Below are 22,897 nucleotides of genomic sequence, written 5' to 3' on the forward strand. Positions count from 1 at the left end.
AACGTCTCATACCCTGGTAAGAGCAGCCACTTTACTGCAATCCTATTGAGGCCACTTGCATTGAGAAATGTGCTTTAACTACATGCATGGTGAGCCTGCATTAAAAAATTTAGTATCCTCAAGGTAACAACAAAAAGGAATGATTTTAAGAGAGATCTTAATGACCAACTACTTGCAATAAATGTTAATACCTCTTTTAGGGAAAGTTTCAGATCACTGGTTAGGTCAGGACAAAGGAACTGCAGAACATGAATCATCAGAGGAGCCCGGGGGCCTGTTCCCCATGTCAAAGTCCTCTGTCCCTTAGGGACGGATGTCAGTGTGGGCAGACTGGGTGAGCATGAGAAGGGCCCCAGATCTAACTTTACTGGCACCACACCACGCCGCACTCAGAGATCACTGTCGCAGGCACAGCCAGGGACACTGCAGCCTGAGACCTACTGTCATCATGGAGACCACACAGCACCCCAGGGGAAGGCGTGACACTCCCTGTGCATTCACACAAAGTGACGCTGTGCTGCCCACCACGTGAGAGAGCTGCTTCATCGGATACAGGAGGAATGGAATGGAGGAGGCAGGGAGGTGGCTTGGAGTTTAGTAAGATCAACTCCTTCCTCAGGAATGGTGAGGCTGCAATGAGCTCACAAATGTGAACAAGCTGTGAAAACTATAAAGTGGGATGTGAGGCGCCCCCGCCAAGTCCTGGAAGGGCTCCGCTGCAGGAGGGACCTGGTGGTGAGGAGCGCTAGGGCCATCTGCAGTCACAGGCACTCCTGACAGAGGCAGGACTTACCCCACATATCTCTGCACACAAGCATCATCCCTGGGAGCTCCGTCTAGGCGCGGAGGAACAAATCCTGACCCAAGGTCGCAGGCTCAGACACCAGCCTTTTGCACCCTCTGGGAGCCGCTGAGTCACTGGAAAAACTGGACGGAGCTCTGGAAAGTATACTGTGGGGTCAGTCGGCTCTGAGGGACGGGCTAGATGACCTAATACAGGAGGTCTTTTCCATCGCGTTCCTATGACCTCATATGGCTGAGGCCCAAACAGCATAATAAACAGTCGCTGCTCACCATCACCACCGTGTGAGGCAGGTCCTCGCACTCCGTCTTCTCTGCTCAATGACCCCTCCCAGTTGGCCTGTACTTTCAGTGTTCTAATGAGGTTGCTCCAGCAGGTACATTCACATTATGGCCCTGAGGAGACTGGCGTTGGCCACATGCTTGGTTATACCTGACTTCACACTCATGAGTGGTACTTCCACCCCCCTGCCTTGTGCTGGGCAATGAGGCCACATGCGCTGTCCACCACCTCTATGTCCTTGTCAACCATGTAGTGTCCTTCAGAACCACCCGGCTCTGAACTATGAGCAGTCACCACCACAGCTGTGTGGATGGCCGGGTGCAGCCTCACCACAAGGCAACAGCTACTTCCTTCAGAGCGGGGCATCCACTGTCCTGTCCTGTTCCAAGACTCACACCACAGATAGAAAATCAGGACATGGGGCCAGAGAAGAAAGTAAAACCTGTCCTGAGCCTAGATGACAAGCACCGCTGGTGATGCTGTGGCACCTGTGTGAATACCCATACCCATACGCTGGCCTGGGGACATGACACTGGGGGTAGAAGTGCATATCCACACAGCTGTTTCCTGGTTTCTCATCCACAGTCATCCCAAATGAGGGCATGGAATGTCTCTGTGAACCCTCACACTAACTGTTGCACACACGGGGCTGAGAGGCATGTGCAAGGCCCCAGGCTCTGCAGTCAGTGTGCACTGTGTGGCCCTGGTGTGATGAGCTCGTGGACGACAGGTGTCACAGCACCAGTGACACTGACAGGAACTCCACACATTCCTTAGAAAGGCAAAAGGGCCCTTGCCAGGGATCAGCAAGCCATTCAAACAGCCATGAGGGGAGGGCACCAGCCCAGGCCTGCTCTTGGAGCTCTGAGAAGCTATGGCAAAGGCCCCACATAAGGAGGGCCACACCTGGACTTTAAACTTTTTAATGCTCACATTTTCAACAGTAAAAACAGTAAGCATTTTTTAATTTAAGTAATCTCTACATCCTGATATGTGGCTTGAATTCACGACACCAAGATCAAGAGTCACAGGCTCCTCCAACTGAGCCATTCAGGTGCCCTATAAAAAATGGTAAGTGTTATTAATTTGAACAACGCATCCTGTTTAACTCAATTCAATAAAAATATTATCATTTCAACATAGAATCAATATAACGAATTATTAACGAGATATGGTCTTCTATTACGTGAAGTTCTAGCAAGCTGCTGAGTGGTATCCTCACAGCACATCTCCACACCCTCCCCCTGAGCACCGTCCCCCATGCCAGCCCCTGTGTGGGCATCTCCCCTCCCTATCAAGGCAGCAGCAGAGGGAGGAGTCTGTGCCTCCTATGCAGAGATAACAGACACACAACTTACTTCGTGAGCAAGACCAACTGATGTGCCTGTGCAAGTTGAGCATTTTATGGAGTCTATTGTGTAAACACGGGCTCGTTCCTGTTGAACTGTCTGGTTCTGAAAATGTCTCACCGAGACCCCTCCTCTGTGGCCTGTGGAGAGCCCGGCTGACCCGCCAAAACTGCACTTGAAATGAATACTACAAAAACACGTGTGATCTGTGTAGCTACCAAGTCTGCAAAGAAAATCACCGAGCAAGTCTTCAAACTAGGAACCTCAAGTCCTGGTCCAGTGTTTTTCTCTTTAAGGAATGAATGAGAGAAATTAAATGCCATCATGTGCATTCCATATAACACGGGGTGGAAAGAATGGGGAACAGGAAGTCTGGCCAGACCTTCACACAGTTGTTACTTCTGCGGCCCAGGATGACAAGCTGTCTAGTCATCGGTGTGTCATGCCGCCAGCCTCTGAACTATCAGCTGGCTGTCCCTGGGCTCTGCCTCAAGCCCCTGCCATGCCAGTAAGTCAGCCCGGTGACCAGCCATCTCTGCAAGCACGTCCACCTGACACAGAAACTGTCCAACTGAGCTGAGGAGAAAGTGACTTTTATAAACTCCAAAGAAATACACAGGCACAGGTGAGACACAAATGTGTGCCGGCATGGTCTGGAGAACTCAGCGATCTGCAGCCCAGAGGGGCAGAGGTGCTCAACTGTGTCTGCACAGCAAGCTCCGTTCTCCACGGGCAAGGTGCGGGTGTGTCAGTGACCCGGGCTGGAAGTAGGAGGCACCACGTGCTCCCCAGGACACAGCAGACATCACTACGTTCTCCTCTGCTCTGGCCACATGCCCTGACAGCTTCTACCTCCTGGCACCACAGATCTTGGGACAGCAGCACAGATACGAGCGGAGATGGACATGTTTCCACCTTGTTTATAAAAACGGAAAAACAGCTCATCCAGCAGAGGAGGTCCGCTGACCAAAGCAGATGCATCTCCATGTATGCACCTCACACCAACCATCATGATGTGGGAAGCAGGGAGTCGGAGGCCCAGCTCTGCTGCGAGCTGTGCCACCAGGACCCCCAGGGCGTCCAGCCTTGTGGAATCACTGCATAATGGCAGCAGGGGAGTGGTGGTGCACGGAAGCATGGGTCTTGATGTGTCCAAAACATCTTTTATGTACTGGTGGCCTCATGTAGGGTCTGAAAGAAAAGAATGTTTGGTTGTTCTTCATGATAAAGCTCCAGGATTCCAAGTATTACTGTATTGATACGAAGCACCTAAAGTGAGGTTAGTATTAGCTAGACTGTCTGCCCTGATCTTGTTATTAAGCTGACTCACTGAAAAACTGTGAATTTTCTTGCAGTGAGAAATTAGCAACCATTTAAGAACAGAGCTGGGATAAATCAAGCTGTCTGCAACTCCAAATAGTTCTTCCAGTTGGGGCCATTAATATGCTATAGAGAAGGTAAAGAGGGAAAAATTGGCTTCCAGCACAGCCAAAGCTCTGGAGGCTGTAAAGAACATTCTAGGCTACAATCTGTCACATTCAGCACATACAGACCACCCCCACGTCCCACCCTGTCCCTTCTGCTGCATTCCTTGAGGCCCCAAGGGCTATCTGTGGATAGCAGCACAGGATTCTTTTCTAGGGAGGCACCCACCACAGTCCCCACCTCAAGATCTGCAGCCTAACTGTGAGACCCTGAGAGCCCTCACTCACAGTTGGCTGATCAGCCTCCAGTGGCCTCTCTAACTCAAGGTCCAGTCAGGGTACATGCACGTGAGGACCCACAGTGCTGTAGGGGAACCCTGGAAACCAGCCCACTATCAGGTCACTATGGGATCCAAATAGGGCTCAGCCCAGAACACAAGCAAATAGAGGTAAAGGCCTAAAACCCACACATCGCATTGAAAGAAATTAAAGACAACCTAAATAATGAGGGATGTGCTGTGCTCCTGGATGGCAGGACAACAAGACGCCCCTAAGTTACCTACACATTCAACGCAGTATCAAATTTCCAGCAGCCTTTTATTCCCCCAGAAACAGAAAAACGGATGCTCAAATCCATACAGAATTGCATGGAGCCCTGAAGAGCCAGAGCAATCCTGAAAAAGAAGAATGAAGCTAGAGGACTCACTTCCCCACATCCGTGCCGTCAGGAACATAAAATGGTATGGCCATTATGGAAAAGAGTTTGGCAGCTCATCAAAAATCTACACCTAGAATTATCCCGTGACCGAGCAATTGCACGCCTAGCTAGTATATGCCCCCAAGGAGCAGACACAGACCCACACAGATTCTTGTGTGAATGTTCAGAGCAGCACCACGTACTGCAGGCACAGATGAACGGACACACAACTGTCGGCCATCCATTCAGCTGTGAAAAGGAAACACAGATGAGCTCTGAAAACACAGTGCAAAGTGAGGGGGGCCAGCATGGAAGGACACACACATGACAGAGCAAGGACTGGAGGGGCCAGCACGGGGCTGGTGCTGCAGGGGACTGTCTGGAGGCAGTGGCACCGCAGGGCACTCTGCGCATGATCAGTGCCACTGAACTACACACTGAGAGTGGGCGAGATGGCAACGTTTACACCATATACATTCCCTACAATAAAAAACAGCCTGGCAACTCAGTAATAAATGACCAAACCCCCTAACACGGCAGGGGCACGTCTAGGCTGACTGAGAAGACGGGAAAGCGTCTGCCCCTGGCCCTGGTGCTCCTCTGTCTGCACAGCACAGCAGCTGCCCTGGGAGATGCTCACCCAGATGCTGGCACGTCTGGAATCCTGTCAATGGACAAGACCCCTGGGTTCCTTATCCGGCATTCCCACCCTGTTCATGTTTCCGAGACAGCGGAGCATCTGTACCGCTCAGGTCTGTCCTTTCTGAGTGTGGGTGAGGGGCCCTGCCAGCCCCACCTGAGCCACCACTGCCACAGACAGCATGGGCCAGCTCTTGACTGGGGCCACAGCCAATGTGTGAGAGCGCAATGGGCTGTCTAGGATCCCAGAGGAGAGCACGAAGGGCACGTGAAGCCACAGAGAGGCTGGGGAGGGGGTCCACAGTGGCAGGTTATGTTTGCCAGTGATGCAGTTCACCAGCGGAGTGTACAGAAAACCCATGGATAATACATAAGGTGGGGCATGACATTCTCCTGTGAGTCAGCTTTCCTGTCACTGTGCTCATTTGTGCAGCAGGTGGAGGGTTCTAGGGTCCCTGCTGCCCAGAGCCCTTGCTGTCCAGAGGCGGAGGCCAGGGCCAGGGCAAGCGTGCAGCCCACCCGGGACTGTGGGGCCAAGAGCAGGGCCGCACCAGCGCCAGGACCAGACTGCCCAGCTAGGGCAGGTCCCCCGATAGACGTTTGCTCCCCGAAATGTCACCTGCCATGGATGTGAGAAGTTACTCAGCACCTCCTTCCTGGTACCAAGTCCCTTCTGGTGGTTTAACAGATGACATAGGCTTGATGTATTCTGGAAGTTTTGTTAATAATTTACAAAGTAACAGATGCCCAACTGGGCCTAAGTGATGGCCAGTGATGGCCAGTGTTTGCACTGGTATCAGGCCAGGAAAACAATAGCATATAACCCCCCCGCTGTGGGAACCTTGACCTGTGTCCCAGTCCACACTCTGCACGCCCTGCTGTGGGAACCGTGACCTGCGCCCCAGTCCACACGGGGCACCCCCACTGTGGGAACCGTGACCTGCACCCCAATCCACACGGGGCACCCCCACTGTGGGAACCGTGACCTGCGCCCCAGTCCACACGGGGCACCCCCACTGTGGGAACCGTGACCTGCGCCCCAGTCCACACGGGGCACCCCCACTGTGGGAACCGTGACCTGCGCCCCAGTCCACACGGGGTACCCCCACTGTGGGAACCGTGACCTGCGCCCCAGTCCACACGGGGCACTCCCACTGTGGGAACCGTGACCTGCGCCCCAGTCCACACGGGGCACTCCCACTGTGGGAACCGTGACCTGCGCCCCTGTCCACACGGGGCACCCCCACTGTGGGAACCGTGACCTGCGCCCCAGTCCACACGGGGCACCCCCACTGTGGGAACCGTGACCTGCACCCCTGTCCACACGGGGTACCCCCACTGTGGGAACCGTGACCTGCACCCCAGTCCACACGGGGCACCCCCACTGTGGGAACCGTGACCTGCGCCCCAGTCCACATGCTGCACCCCCCTGCTGTGGGAAATGTGACCTGCACCCCAGCCCACACGGGGCACCCCCACTGTGGGAACCATGACCTGCATCCCAGTCCGCACGCCACACCCCCACTATGGAAAAGGTCAGCAGCCCCTAAGGGGAGCCCCTTGGCAGTGCTCACTATTCATCCTGGTCTTGGGTGGGGAGAGGGGGGAAAGGTCAGGATGGACAGTCTGGGGAGCAGGGTGACTGACGGAACCTCAAACTGCATGGACCAGGCAGTGGACACAGATCTGGTAACAAACAAGCAGCAGCTCGAGCGAGGAGAGGTCAGCACCTCAGATGGGAGCCACGGTTCAGGGCGCTCTGCCAAACCTATCCCAGTGAATCTGCTTCCTGGCCTGGCTGCTGCCACCACAGGCCCTCCCCATGGACAGTGGACGCCACAGTGAGGGCTGCTCCGGGGCCCACGTGCGGTGGTAGTTGGCATAGGGTGCAGAACCCTTCTGTCCTGGGGAAACCACACCAGCCGCATCTCTCAGCATCCACTGCGGGCTAAGTCACCGAGACCCATTTCCACGTAAGGACGGTAATCGCATCTGCCACAGAAACCACAGCTGAACGGGAGGAGTGCTTCTCGCATTTCTGTTTTCCCCAGAAATTTACCTCATTCCTACTTATGCTGGGGCTTCAGCTACGCAGCTAAGACTTCTCTAAATAGGAAACATGTGTTTTACCTCCAGAAAACGTTCTCTGGTGGACCCAGGGTGCCTGCAGGGAGGAGGACCGGTGGCTGGTGTGAAGCCCTGCTCTTCCGCAGCGGCTCTCCCCAGTCTCAGCACTCAGGGGTCACCACGTCCCCACCCTGTGGCCAAAGTCCTGACTCAGCACAGCAGCTGCTGTTCCTAGCACGGACACCACAGGGCTCACTAAGCCGCTGATGATGCTCAGGACCAACCCCACAGACATGGTCTCACGTGGAAGGTGGGTGAGGAAGCTCATTCCATTCCCGGCTGCTGGCATCTTCATCATGACCTCTACCTTCTTGGCTTCTAGGGCAGAGGCTGCTGGTGTGAAACTGGAAGGGCCTTCTCACACTACATGGCCATCACCAGAATTAACATAAAATTCCTACATTTCCCATCAAAAAGCTGTGTGCCTGTCTTGGTCTTGACACAGTGGCAGGACAGCTTCACACGAGGGTGGGAGAAGGGTCTCAGATGCCAGCAGCCTGAGGTGTGTGGGCTCGCATCCATTCACAAGAGAATGGGAGTGTTTCCTTATGGGATGGGGGTTTCTCAAGTCCTGAAGCCATATTCTGGAGTCAATGTGTGCATCAAAAACCTCAGTCAGTAACCTGCAGCATTTGCTGGTCACAGCTAGAAAGCAGCATTTCCGTGGTCATTACTCAAAGTGACTAAGTTAGACCCAGGGAAAGAGTGACAAATCATGCATATTTAAAATATCCCATAGCAAAGATGAGCACTTTTTTTCCAGAAAGGAAATGGCCAAGTTTAAAGGAGGCTATGCCTAGGCTGACATGTCAGTAAGCCTTTTTCTTTAAAAACAGGTTTGAAAGACAAATGGTCTTCCTATGTGCCCTGGTGGAAGTGTGTGGTGCCAGGGATGACACAACCTCTTTAAACCAGAGCCTGGATATGACTAAACTTCGAGCTATGAACCAGGGAAACTGAGTCAGGAAGAAGCAAACCAAAATCTCCACAGAGAAACAACTGAGTTTTTGCTACAAAAAGACTGTGAAGCTAACGGAAAGGACAGAGGGAAGCTGTGTAGTGAGAGGCGCTTTGCTGAGCAGCTGGAACAGGCCTCATATGGTTGTGAGCTGAACACACACACACACTCACTCTCTCTCTCACAAACCAACAAGCACATCTCCCTGAATGAGACCTTGGATTCTGACAAACCAAGGCTAGTGCAGCACAGCGTGAGGGCTTTTAACAGCTTTTATGTTCTAAAGAAGTGCACTGAGATGCTGATGGACAAGGTGACACTCGGTATCTGCTTCAAAACTACTCAAAAAGGAAAAGGAAAAAACACTGTACTGTCCAGCAATAACACAGGAAGACAATTTAAAAGTATTTCTAGCAAATGTTGTTTAAATTTCTACTTCCTGGACAAAAAGTGGCAAGAATCTGGTGTCAAGCCCTTGAGAGCAATTGGGATGAGTGAGTACTCTCAGTTGTATGTGCACCTGTGGAGTCATGCACATGGTGACATGTACAGACACACACAGACACACGCACACACAGACACATGCACAGGATGTGCACATGCAGACATGCACACACACAGACATGCACACACAGCACACAGACACATGCACAGGACAGGCACACACAGAAATGCAGACATGCAAACACCGCACACAAACACATAGGACGTGCACACAGATGCACAGACATGTACACACAGCACACACATGCACAAGACACAGATGCAGGCATGCAGAGACACATGCATACACAGCACACAAACATGCACAGGATCTGCACACAGACATGTTCAGACAAACACAGTACACACACGGCACACACACATAAACACACACAGTACATGCACACATGGCACATAGACACAACACACACACAGAGAGAAAAACATGCACACATGGCACATACAACATACATACACATAGTACATGCACACACTGGGACACCCAGTACATTCACACACCAGCAGACACAGATACATGCAGAATACACGCACACATGAAGACATAGATAAGCACACCAATAGCACACACGTGTATACATGGATGGTATCATAGTACACATGAACACACAGTACATGTACACAGAGCACACATGTACATAAAATGCACTTATAAGTCACAACACACAGATGGGTCTCATAGCACATACACAGTACATGTACATCTCATGCACAATACATAAAACACATACAGGGCACCACACGGACAGCACACACATGTACACACGAGTACATGTACCACACATATGCACACATGTATATGCACAGAAAGCCCACATGAACCTGCATATCCTGCACACACACAGCCCACATGTATACTTGCACATGTACATGTACAACAGGCAGAGCAGCCAGCAGGGGGGCTGTGCGCACGGAGTGTCTGTGTGCCACGGAACACAGGGACTCAGAATGGGCACCGCTCTTTCCTTTCTCCAGCTACAGGAACAGACAGAGCTGGGGGGCACAGTGACAGGCCCCTGCAGAAGAGAGGCCAGCATCACCCAGAGAGGAGCTATGGGCAGGCAGAAGAAGCATGTCACATGCAGGGACCACGTGGTGCCGGGAGTGCACATTACCTGTCTCAGTTCCTGGGCGTCCCCCTCAGAGATGAGCGGCTCGCTCCTCTGCAGCTGAAGTGACGGGCCCTCCTGGCTCCCTGAGCAGGGCTCGTGGGGCATGGCACGGTCCATCAGTCCAGACGCTGGAATGGAAAGTCAAACAGCAGTGACATCTTTTAGGAGGTGCGAACAACGCACGAACATTCAGAACCTCACAGGGAGTGATGTTTAAGACCATCAGCTCTCTGGGCTGGCAGCTGTGGTGGGTCCATCTTCCTGAGCTCTGCTGTGTGGAGCTGGGCTGGGGGCTGCCTGGGCTCACTGGGACCCTGACCCAAGCTGCCTCCTTACCCGGCTCTGGTTAGAGAGTGCACCACTGACAATGTCCCAGGTCTGGCTGTGTATTTGGTCTCTCAGGAAAGGGCTACACATGGAGAGTATCCAACAGGCCACTTGCGGAACCTGGTGAAACGCACATAAAACATGGTCCTGGAAACTGCGGCACCATCTCGTCAGCCCACAGAGCGCTGCGGCTCCCCAGAGCACAGGAAATGGCCGGCTGGCTCGGCCAAGCAAAGCTGGTGGTGTGGCCACTTTGGGGTGGGGGTGGGGGGGTGAGTCAGAGTGCTAAATGTGGCTGGGCCCTGCTCAGGGGTGTTCCCAGCACCCGCACCTGGGCAGGCTCCTGGAAGAGCAGAAGGGCAGCCTGGAGATGCAGTGATACTCAAGAGGCCCTGCATGCCCCCCACTGCATGCCACCGTCCTTTATTTAGAGAGCTGACATCCACCAAACCCTGGCACCACAGGGTCCAGGGAAGGGCATCAGTTAGGTCTACTGCCTGTTCTTCCCCATATTACAAGGGCCCTCGGATACACAGCATGGTCACGTTCATGTATCAGGATGCTGGAAAGCAGACAGCATTTGGATGAGAATCCGCTGTTTGGATGCCAGCACCAACTCCTCGGAACGCGTCTCTGCTTCTGTGGAACAGGAGGCACAGAAGGGCCGACAGGATCCTGGACGTGGGGACCCTGGAGGCGGTGAGCAGAGGCTCCTTTGAGCAGAGCAGCCTGATGAATGCACTGTCAGGAAGGGAAGGGGCCCAGCTAGCCATCCCCAGCATATACCAACTGCACAAGCCCCTCCTTCTGGGGCACAGACCAGCCACCTCCAACACATACAGAAATACCCTCTCTTCTCAGTCCTCGAAGTAATCCTTACGAAGTGATACTCCCCAAGGGGTGCCTGGCTAAGCAAAGGGAGCGTGGCCTCACCCAGGATAAACGCAGGCTGCTGTGGGGACGAGAGAGGCTTCTCAAGGTCCTGCAGAGGAGAGCATTCAGGAAGCAGTGGGCGGGCACCCACGCAGAGCGCCTGTGAGGACTGCACCCCATGGAGACCCGCCACACCTGCAGCTGCATCCAGGAGGCCTACCTGTCTTACCAAAGCCCTTACTGTATACCACGCACACAGATGTCTGCTTTTCTCGTTCATTCTTCAAAAGCAATAAAAGCTGATTGCAACCAATCAAACTGATCTCACAACCTGTGTTCTAAAATCTCCAAAGTCCCATCCTATTCCAGCTTCTAAGGGATTTAATTAGTAAGGAACTTTCCACAGCATGCAACTGTTTGGCCTTACATGATCTAAAGTGTCACAACTAAAACGTTACATAAGGAAAAGTACCGCAAAAGTTCCGCCTGCAGTAGAAGCCGTCAGAGCTAGCTGGAAGGTATGACGGCAGGAATAGCAAACATGTGCCACCAGCTATTATTAGTCTTACAGGCCAATCCATGCACACGTTAGCAAGTCATTGGTGCTGATGTGATGACAAACAGTGGTCTCCTCACTCAGCCCAGAACCTCCTCCTTCCTTGGTGTCCACTCCACTCCACTGTCTCGTGGACTCCTGTTCTGGCCACCCTGGCACGCTGTCCCCAGCCAACTGGCTCTGCCCACTCTGCACCGCCCCCCCGAATACATCACATACATACACAGATGTCCTCCACTCTGCCATTCCATCAGCAGCAGCTCACATGTCCTGGCATCATTTAGCTTGCACAGCTTTGGTATCAACGTGTTGCACCCCACAGCTTCTCTGACGCCAGCGCCCACGCTTGTGCTCCTTCAGCACTGCTCTGGTTTCCATTCCAATACCCCTATGTTCTGGAGGGACATGCTGACATTTTTTAAATGTTAAACAAAAGCCAAAATAGCGAATTTCTCATTACGGAACACACTAAGTCAGGGGTGTCGGTTATGACATGTTGCAGGGTCAGCAGGATACGCCTAGCACAGAGCTCGGCACTCTGGGTGCTCTGGTTGAGCCTTGACCCACTGGCTCAGTTACTTCAATGCCTTGAAATATCTTCGAAAAAGAATTTACTTCAGTATACAATGGTTCTGCCTCTAAAGTCATTACTTACCACAGTTAAACAAAATCAGCACAAATTGTTCCAGCTTCAAGGGAACTTAGGGATGATTTCACTTTCCAGGAACGACAGCTGGGCTGGTATGGGCAGCTGCGGACTCCAGCCCCCTGACGTACAGACGCAGACCCTGGCCTCAGATCCTGGCCTCACTGGGGATTCAGAGCAAGAACCACCGGCCCTGCCCCAGGAACAGAAGAACCCCTCTGAGCCCATCTGGCCACGGGCAGATTTTCCTCCTTGTCCCTGGGACCCAAAAGCCTCATCAGTGACACAGGGAAGGAAACACCTACTCTACACAGGGACAGCCCCAGAAGCATACACAACTGGGGTGGGAAGCCCTACAAACATCACAAAATGCCGACGCCCTTCACACAGCAGAGAGCTGAAACGGAGAGCGAGTAAGCAATCCCAACTGCCTACAGCCAAAGTCACTTACTGGCAAATGTTCAGACCTACACAGTGCACAGCGTGGACCTGGGGCTCCTGGAAAGAGATCAAGTGTGTGAGAGCCACACAGCTCCCAGGGGGTCGGCTGGGGTCAAGGGGTGCCCATTTCTAAGTACCCAATGGAGGTCTGCTAGTGGTCGGTGTGGTGCCTGTGTCCTAGTGACCATGCGGGGGGGGGGGGCTGCCTGTGGTCAGTGTGGTGCCACGTCCTGGCACTGAACTCCACTGCCTGAAGCCCAAGTCTTCAATGAGTAGTCCTGCACTGGATATCAGTGCCCCAGACATGTATTACTGTCTCACAGACGTGTGCCCCTGGATGCCTGGGCCTCTTCTGGGTGCTGGAGACGTGGTCATGAAGAGACAACTTGTGTCTGGTGAGGACAGAGCACATGCCCCAGTGTGAAAGCACAACAGCCAACCAGAGGGCAGCAGTGCCGAGGGCAAGTGTAGGGCAGGTAACTGGAGGTCTCTTAATCAGGTGGCCAGAGAAGGCTTCTCTCAGAATATGGCAGTCAGCAAACAACAGAGACAAAAATAAGTACCAAAAACATAATAGGCCACGCGTGGGCTATGCTCTGAAGTCATCTTCCTGAACCCATTACCCCAGGACCCTGAGAAAACACGGGTGAAGCACAACTGGGAGACATGCTAGGAAACCTCGGCAGCACTCCTACAGGCCGTCAAGACCGTCAGGGCCAGGGGGCCCAGGGAGACGCCCCCCAGCACGAGGGTTCCAGATGGGGTTCTGGACAGTGAGTGCGAGAGAACCTGGACAGAACTGAGACTTCACAGAGTGATGCTGTATGCACACATGCGTGTGAGCTGTGACGAGGAGAATGGCAAGGCAGGCGAATATCGGGGTCTGTACCAGCCTCCTAGCTCGTCCTCATGTCTGAAATACTCCAGGACGTAAAGAGTCCTTTAAAGATGCTGTGTGAACACACATGGACTCTGCATGGCCTCGCCCCAGGGTAGAAGCAGCCCCCTGTGTCATTCCCCACCCCTGAAGCCCAGGAGACTGCTGTGGCTGGCTGCTGGCTGGGCCACCGGCACTTCACATGACTGTGGAGGTGTCTGGAAAGTTCTTCCAGACAGGGACTCCAGGCAAACATGGGTGCTGTGGTGACGCTGCCACCTGCTGGTCACACGTTCTACCAACACTGCTCCTGGAGAAGAGGAGTACATTTCTGACATGTCAAGTCATGGTTTCCACCTCCACTGCTTCTGTACTTTCCACCCTGGGACAGTGAAAACACAGGTGCTGGCAAACACCATCAGAGGCGACAGAGAGGGCTGCCCAGGCCTCCTGCAGAGGTCCCAGCAAGCCAGACATGGTGCTGCTCACAAGCCCACATGCTGGCCTCTTCCCCAGCTCCCCTCTGCATAAACTCCTTGGGATGGGGTGGCCTCACCACGGGAGGATGGCCCCTCTTGCTCCGTGCAGACGCTGACCTCCTGCGGGAACCCATCCAGAGGCTGAAGTGGGCTGAGTGCAGGATGAAAACCCACTGGTTGTGGTTCCACTCATTCCACACACACAGTCCCTGACTGTGACAGGCGAGGCCACACACCCCGTCATGCGAGCCACCCCGAATCTAGGTGTTGCTGGGAAGGTGTCTGCAGAGGTGGTGGAGGCCCAGCCCCAGCTGACTTTAGGTGAGGGAAACTGTCTGTGGCTTCCCTGAGGAAGAAGACATTCGGCCTGTGGTCAGCAGCCTTGGCCTGTACCCTTCCTGAGGGCGGGCCCTGCGGAGTCTGTACTCACCTAGCTTCCTGCAGCCAGACGACGGCCGCAGAGGCCCTGGCATGCACCTCCTTTTCCCCTCCAGCCCTGTCTGCACCTGGACACGTGGGGTCAGGGCCCAGCAAGCCTCTTCTCCCCTGCACAGTGCCACACTCTGTGCCACGTGTGCTCACAGCTGCCCCCTACACGGGACATTCTGTGCCATGTCCCTTCTCTGAAACCACCAGGCGGAGCTCCATGAGAACAGGGACTGTGGGTGCCTGGCACTACGCCTGGCGCAGGGAGTTCTGGTTCAGCAGCAGCAGAAGCAGTGGCTGGAGGCACTCTGCATTGGGACCCAGCGGCCCTGAGTCTCTTCCTCCCACAGGAAAACAGCAGTGTGGGGGCAAGGGGTGGCCAACGGCCTGACCTGCTCAGAGTCTTAGGCTTGTGGCATTGCCCACCCTTCTCAGTCCTGCCTTGAGAGAGGGGCCAAAGAAAAATCTGGAAATGCTAAGGAAATAAGTTTTTAAATGAAGTTTTTACATTTTGGTGCTTATGGGACCAGATCTATCTTCAGGTATATTTCTTTTGAAACTTGAAGCCATTTACAAATGTTCATGTGTTAGGGAAACAGGTTACATATTAGTGCTGAAATCAATCACTTCAGAGCAAAAAGAAACCAGAACCGTAACAAACACTTCTCTAACTGTAACAGATGTCCAGCAATCAAAGTTAATAAGAAGAAACTACTAGGCTGTTAGAAAAATCATTATAATGCAGACATAGGTCACCTATAATGCTAGCATTAGGAAATATGGTATTTTATCACTTTGGGATTTCTTTAGCTGGGCTCTAAAACAAACTTAATGGGAAACATGCTAGATTAGACCATAGCAAAATTAAGGATTTTTGTAACGGAGAATGACAGTCTGGCAGAGGTACTGGTAGCCTCTAGAGCCAAGAAGGGATGCAAACCTACATGTGAGGAGCTCCTACAAATCACAAAAAATAAACAGCACAGTAGAAAACAACAACAACAAAAAAAAAGCCACACAATACACAGAGAAAAATGTGTGAAGCCAGAAAGCAAATAAGGAGCGTCAGATGTTCCACATCACAATCAATGATAGACATGAAAATAAAGGCACCAGCGAGATGCTACCTGACACCATCTGGATGGCAAACTGATAAGTCAGATGACCCCAGGCTGCCCCAGGCAAGGCTGGGGCTTGGACCTGGGACTCTCTCAACCTCCAGGGCCACGCCCAATGCCACACACTCCCCACTAGGGGAGGCCTGCAAACCTACAGAAACTATGCTGCAGTTCTCAGAGATTCTGATTTCTTAAACAGGTACCCAGAAGGCAGGCTGAGATGACCCTGATTGAGGCTGAGGTCAGGGGTGGAGGGACTGGATGCCTACCAGGGCAGGCGGGTCACACAGAGGAAAGGGGGAAATGCCTAACTTGGAGCCTGCCTCTGATCTGAAAGGGCCATCAAGCCCTCCTGCCCTCCGGGGAAACCCACATAGCACTCAGTGGGTGATAAACCTGAGCTCTGGGATTTACACACTCTGAGATGGCAAGTACTACGTTGTTTTCATTCACAAACACATGGACAGTCACTGCTGCAGAGGAATCAGCAGCTGCTCCAAGTGACACAAGTGAACAGTGTACCCCAGGCATGCTACGTTCTGACTCCAAGTTTGGAGAAGGAGGCACACTCCAAATGCCAATGCTCACTTACCCGCCTGCCAGACTGAGCAGCCCTTCTCTATTGGGGAAGACGATCTGGCACTTCTGGGGGTCAAGGCGTCTTCTAACAGCTCCATCTTCTTGCTGAACTGCACCTCCAAAATGGGGATAGCCTCTGACATCTTGGCAGATATCAGGCGATAAGCTATGTCTGGCCTCCCAATGAACCGCTGTCGGATGCTAATTTCATAAGGCGTGTGAACCTTAATGTCATCTATATCTTCTCTTTCGAATCTGTGCATGAGCAAAGAACAGGAGTCATGGATTTCCAACCCAGACACAAGGATGGTGAGACTTCCTGCTTTAACATGAGATGCATTCCCCTGGGAGATAACAGCAGGAATTCGGACCACTACCCCTTCTTTTCCAAGAACTTTGGGACTAGCCATTGAGGTGCTTTCCTTGGGGTTTGTTTCTGCTGGCATCTTCCAAAGCTTGGAACTAAATGGCCACCAAGAAGGGGACTCCAGCTCCGTCAGCAACCTAAAAGACCAAACAAAACACAGTCAAGTGAGTTTGAATATTTTCTTCAAAACTGCCTTAGGCTTCATAAAGCAGCTAACCATTTTATAGTGTTCTTTTCCACAAGCACTCCATGAAGCAAAGAGCAGGAATTACTACCTGCATGTTTTAGAAAAGAAAACTGAGGCTAAGAGCAGATCTCTTAGGCTTACAGACTACAAAGCCATCAACAGTAAACACACAACAGAAACACACATCTTCTGACTAGAAATGTTGCCCTTTTCACCCTGGACCCTAGCTAATTCTGACTCAAAAGAAATCCTGACCTCAGTCTGCAGGGAGCTGTCTGATGGAACTTTCTGTAGGAATCTGTCCTGTCCAATGTGGTAACAAGCACATGTGGCTACTGGGTCCCTGGAGTGTGGCTGATATAATGAGGGACTGATTTTAAACTTAACTACATGTGGCTAGTGGCTACCACAGTGGATGGCAACACTATAAAATAACTGCAAATAACACCAAGAGATCTACCTTGTGCTGAAAAAAATGGAAGCAGGAAAGGAAAAGTAAAGGAACAAGGACCAAATGGTATAAACAAAAAATAAATATCAAGATGGTAGAGTTAGACTCAGCCATATTAGTAATTATACTAAACATAAATAGACTAACTCCTCTAATTTAAAGGCATATTGTCATCTTGGATTAAAGACATAAACCAACAAACTATAGCTATATCTTGTTCACAAGAGACACTGAAATATAAGGACACAGACACATCAAAAGCAAATGGATTGGAAAAAAGATAGATCGTGCCAAAAGTAAACTCTAAGATAAGGGGTGTTATCAGGAATAAAGACAGACTATGTATAATAGTAATAGAGTCAATTTGAAAAAAAATTACAATTCTAAAACATATCTAACAAAATTTCAAAATTCATTAAGCAAAAATTAACAAAACTAAAAGGAGAAATAGATAATCACAGTTGTAGATTTTAATATGTTTCTCTCCATAATTAACACAACAAGAAGACAAAAATGATTAATAAGAATATAAACACTATTTAATCCACTCAGCCTGACCGATATTTATTGAAACATCACCCAACTGCTGAATGTACACCCTTTTAAAGTGTACTCAGAAGATTAAGAAAAAGACTATAACACATCTCAATAAATTTTAAGTATTGAAATCCTATAGAGCGTACCCTCTGTCCCCAAAGAAATGAAATTAATAACAGAAGATTAGCAGAAAATCCTCAAATATTTGGAGATTAAGCACAATTCTAAATAAAGGGAATCAGAAAATATCTGAAATGAATGAAACCAAATAATACGCAGGAAATGGCTGGATGCAAATGGAGCAGTCATGAGTAAAATTTATCGCTCTCAACGCACGCATTTGAAAACTTTACTTAGGTTTAAAATAAGTGACTTAAGCTTCTGTTGCAAAAAGTTATAAATTAAACCCAAAGAAGAAGCAAAAGCAGAAATCAATGAAATTGAAAAAAGAAAAAATGAACAAAGCCAAAAGTTGGTTATTTGAAGTAATTTTATTATTTTTTTAAGATTTTATTTATTCATGAGGGCAGCCTCGGTGGCTCAGAGGTTTAGCGGTTTAGCGCCACCTTTGGCCCAGGGCCTGGTCCTGAAGACCAGGGATCAAGTCCCATGTCGCGCTCCCTGCATGGAGCCTGCTTCTCCCTCTCCTGTGTCTCTGTGTCTCTCATGCATAAATAAGTAAAATCTTAAAAAAAAAAAAAAAAAAAAAAAAGATTTTATTTATTCATGAGAGACTCACAGAGAGAAGCAAGACACAGGTAAAGGGAGAAGCAGGCTCCCTGCGGGGAGCCCGATGTGGGACTTGATCCCAGGACCCCAGTATAATGCCCTGAGCCAAAGGTAGATGCTCAATCACTGAGTCACCCAGGTGCCCCTCTTCAAAGTAATTAAAATAATTAAACCCTTACAAGAAATGATCAAGAAAAAAAACAAAGAAAATCCATATTATCAATATTAGGAATAAAAACAGAGGCTTCACCATAGATACTTTAGCCCTCGAAAGGCTTCTAGGGAATATCATACCCAGCTTTACACTAATGATTGGGACAACAGTAAGTAGACAACATATTTAAAAAACCCAACCTTCTAAAACTGAAGCAAGAAGTAGTTTAAGAATATGAATACACAGGGTAGCTGGTGGTTCAGTTGGTTAAGCGCCTGCTTTTGGCTTAGGACATGATCCTAAGGTCCTGGGATCAAGCCCTGCACTTGGCTCTCTGCTCAGTGGGGAGTCTGCTTCTTCCTCTGCCCTCTGCTTCCCCCTGCTTGTGCTCATGCTGTCTCTCAGTTAAATAAATAAATCAAATTGTAAAAAAAGGAAAAAGAATATGAATACTCATAACAATGTGGCAGCAAGAGAAATTTGGCAAAATCCCATTTATGAATGTACCAAAAATAATAAATACCTTAGGGTTAAATTTAACCAAGGAAGTGAAACACTTGTACTCTGAAACCTATCAGACACTGATAAACTAAACATGACACAAACATATGGAAATAAATACTATGCTCATGGATTGGAAGGATTAATATTGTTAAAATGTCCATACTACCTAACACAATCTACAGATTTAATGAAATCCCTTTCAAAATACCAAATGCATTTTTCACAGAGCTAGAAAAAGTAATTATAAAATTTGTATGGAACCACAAAAAACCTCAACTAGCCAAAGTGATCTTGAGAAATAAGAACAAAGCTGGAGGTATCATAATCCCAGATTTCAGGATATACTACAAAGCTGTAGTTATCAAAACAGTACAGTACTGGCACAAAAACAGACACAGATCAAAGGAAAAGAATTGAAAGCCCAGAAGCACACCCACACTTTCATGGTCAATCTATGACAAAAGAGGCAAGAATATACAAAAGGGAAAGGACAGTCTTTTCAACAATGGTGTTGGTAAAACTAGACAGCCACATGCAAAAGAATGAAACAGGACCTTTTCTTACACCACACACAAAAATAAGCTCAAAATAGATTAATGGCTTAAATATGGGACTTGAATCCATAAAGCTCCTAGAAGAAAACGTATATAGTAATTGCCTGGACTTTAGCCTTAGTAACATACGGAACTGTCTCTTTAGGCAATGGAAACAAAAGTGAAAACAAACTGTTGGGACTATATCAAAATAAAAATCTTCTATACCGGGCACTTGGGTGGCTCGGCAGTTGAACGTCTGCCTTTGACTCAGGTCGTGATCCTCGGGTCCTTGGACTGAGTCCCACATCGGGCTCCTCACACGGAGCCTGCTTCTCCCTCTGTCTATGTTTCTGTCTCTCTCTCTCTCATAAAATCTTAAAAAAAAAAAAAGCTTATGCACAGCAAAGGAAATCATCACTGACAAAACAAAAAGCCAACCTACTGAATGGAAAAAGATATTTGCAAATGATACATCTGATAAGGGATTAATATCCAAAATATATAAAGAACTTATACAATTAATCACCAAAACAAACAAGCAATCGAATTAAAAAATGGGCAGAGGATCTGAATAGGCATTTTTCCAAAGAAGACATCCATGTGGCCAAGAGACATGAAAAGATCTAAACATCACTCACCATCAGGGAAATACAAATCAAAACCACAACACTCCTAACTCTGGGAAATGAACTAGGGGTGGTGGAAGGGGAGGAGGGCGGGGGGTGGGGGTGAATGGGTGACGGGCACTGAGGGGGACACTTGACAGGATGAGCACTGGGTGTTATTCTGTATGTTGGCAAATTAAACACCAATAAAAAATAAATTTATTATATAAAAAAAAGATATAACCTCATACCTGTCAGAATGGCTAAGATTAACAACAGGAAACAACAGGTGTTGGTGAGAATGTGTCGAAAGGGGAACCCTCTTATACTGTTGGTGGGCAAACTGGTGCAGGCACTCTGGAAAACAGTATGGAGGGTCCTCAAAAATTAAAAATAGAATTGCCATATGATCCAATAATTCCACTACTGGGTATTTACCTAAAGAAAATAAAAACACTAGCGATAAAGATATATGCACCCCTATGTTTACTGTAGCCAAACTATGTAGCCAAACAACCCAAGGGTCTCCATACATGAATGAATAATGAAGCGCTCTCTCTCTCTCTCTCTCACACACACACACACACAAATATTACTTAGTCACAATAAAGAACGAAACCTTGCCATTTGTAACAATGTGGATGGAGCTAGAGTGTATTATGCTGAGTGAAATAAGAAAGACAAACACTACATGACTTCACTTATATGTAGAATAAGCAAATAAATAAAACAAACAAAAAAGCAGAAACAGACCTGTAAATACAGAGAACTGTTGGCTGCTGAAGGGGATAGGGCCTGGGGAAGGGGCAAAATGGATGAAGGGGATGGGGTATTACCGGCTTCCAGTTATGGAATGAATAAGTCATAGGGACGAAAGGCACAGCATAGGGAATATGGTCAATGGTATTGTACTAGTGTCTCTGGTGACAGATGGGAGTTACATGTGTGGTGAGCGTAGCATTAAGTATAAACTTGCCAAATCACTACAACATACATCTGAAATTAATGGAACATTGTCAACTAAACTTCAATGCAAAAAAAAAGGGCATGGATGCCTTCCCCTAACAGGAACAGTGTCAGAAAAGGTACCTGAGCCACCTCGACAACCACCATTACCTGGTTGCACTAGGGTTCCTTCCCCTAAGTGGGATGGTGGTAGAGAACACCACATGAAAGGCCAGGGGCAACAAGGGAAACCTTACCAGTCTGTAGAGGGGGATGGTAACAAGACCTTCCTAATTCTCCCAGCTAGGGCACGGTGGTGAGGAAGCAAAAAAATCCCACTCCCAGCCAGCAGCAACAGGTGTCTGTACCTACCCCAAGGCATGAACAAGGGCCAAATGGGGAAATGAGGGCTCTGACCCTCACATGGCAGTAAGAGGAATCATTTTTTTTTTTTTAAGAGAGAAAGACAGACAGTGGGGGAGGGAGGGAGAGAATCTCAAGCAGGCTCCACACTCACCATGGAGCCGAATGTGGGACTTGATCTCACAAGCCTGTGATCACAACCTGAGCCAAGATCAAGAGTTGGACACTTAATGGATGGAGTCACCCAGGCACCCCAAGAGGAATCAGCTTCTTACTCCTGGGATGCCATGTCAGGGAAAGCTCTGCAAAAACAGAAAAATAATATCCAGAGTCTTAATACCCAAAATGTCCAAGATACAATGAAGAATTACTTACAATGCCAAGAACCAGGAAAATCTCTACTGAAATTAAAAACGTAAGCAAATGCCAAAACTAGGATGAAACGATGGACTTACTAGACAAAGATTCTAAAGCACTGTCATAAAAGTATTTCCATAAGCTATTATGGACATGCTGGAAATAGATTAAGAACCAGAAAGTCTTAGCAGAGAAACAGGAGAAACAATAAAGTACCTGGGAATTTTTGAACTTAGAAATATAATAACTGATATAAAAAAATGGGTAGATATAAACTGCTGCATGAGATGATAAAAGAATCCATGAAATTAAAGATCAAAGAATAGAAATTACCCATGTGAACAACAGAGAGAAAAATACTAAAAACAATGACAACAAACCCAAAACTGAACATTCGTATCACCAGTACTCCAGCTGGAGGAGAGAGAGAGAGGGTAGGGCCAGAAAACAGCTCAAACAAATCTGACCATTTCCCAAATCAAGCAAAAAAATATAAGCCCATAGATTCAAAAAAATAAAACCTCATTAGACCCACATAGCATAAAATCAAAAAAATTACTGTGAACTGATGTTAAATAGACAAAAAATCTTGACAGCAGTAGGAGAGACTCACCTACAGGAGGAAACCAATTCCAATGACAACATGCTTGTCAGAAACCATGGAGGCTGGAAAGAAGTGGCACAATGGTTTTCAGTGCTCCAAGAAAAGAACTGTCACTTCAAAATTCCATATTGAGTGAAACTTTTCTTCAAGAATAAAGAGGAAATTTAATTATTCTCAGAAGAAGAAAACCCACAAAGAAACTGCTGCTAGTAGGTCTGCCCTAAAAGAATGTCTCAAAGAAATGGATGAATCAGAAAGGAATCGCTGAGGGCAGGAATCCTGGAACATCAGGAAGGAGGGTAGAAAAACAGAGTAAAAATATAGGGAAATAAAATATACTTTTTT

The 22,897-nt window shown here is 48.9% G+C and overlaps 1 protein-coding gene across 7 annotated transcripts in view; it reads right to left on the reverse strand.

Moving 5' to 3' along the window:
• The window catches only part of SNAP47 (synaptosome associated protein 47), a 46,600-nt gene that overhangs the window by 1,476 nt on the left and 22,227 nt on the right, over positions 1–22,897 (reverse strand). For 2 of the 7 annotated variants that reach the window (XR_012002624.1, XR_012002621.1), the window contains 4 exons: positions 16,227–16,717; positions 9,895–10,019; positions 2,443–3,624; positions 794–939 (listed from right to left, as the gene is read on the reverse strand). Coding sequence is in view for 2 of the 7 variants with exons in the window: in XM_072763996.1 (XP_072620097.1) it covers positions 9,895–10,019; positions 16,227–16,717 (616 nt within the window). In the remaining 5 variants the exon portion in view is untranslated. Of the gene's footprint in view, positions 1–793; positions 3,625–9,894; positions 10,020–16,226; positions 16,718–22,897 lie in introns of all 7 variants that reach the window. The other 5 variants (XR_012002622.1, XR_012002620.1, XM_072763996.1 and 2 more) reach the window with 3 other exon arrangements.

This window comes from Vulpes vulpes, chromosome 7, assembly GCF_048418805.1.
Source record: "Vulpes vulpes isolate BD-2025 chromosome 7, VulVul3, whole genome shotgun sequence".
Lineage (NCBI taxonomy): Eukaryota > Metazoa > Chordata > Mammalia > Carnivora > Canidae > Vulpes > Vulpes vulpes.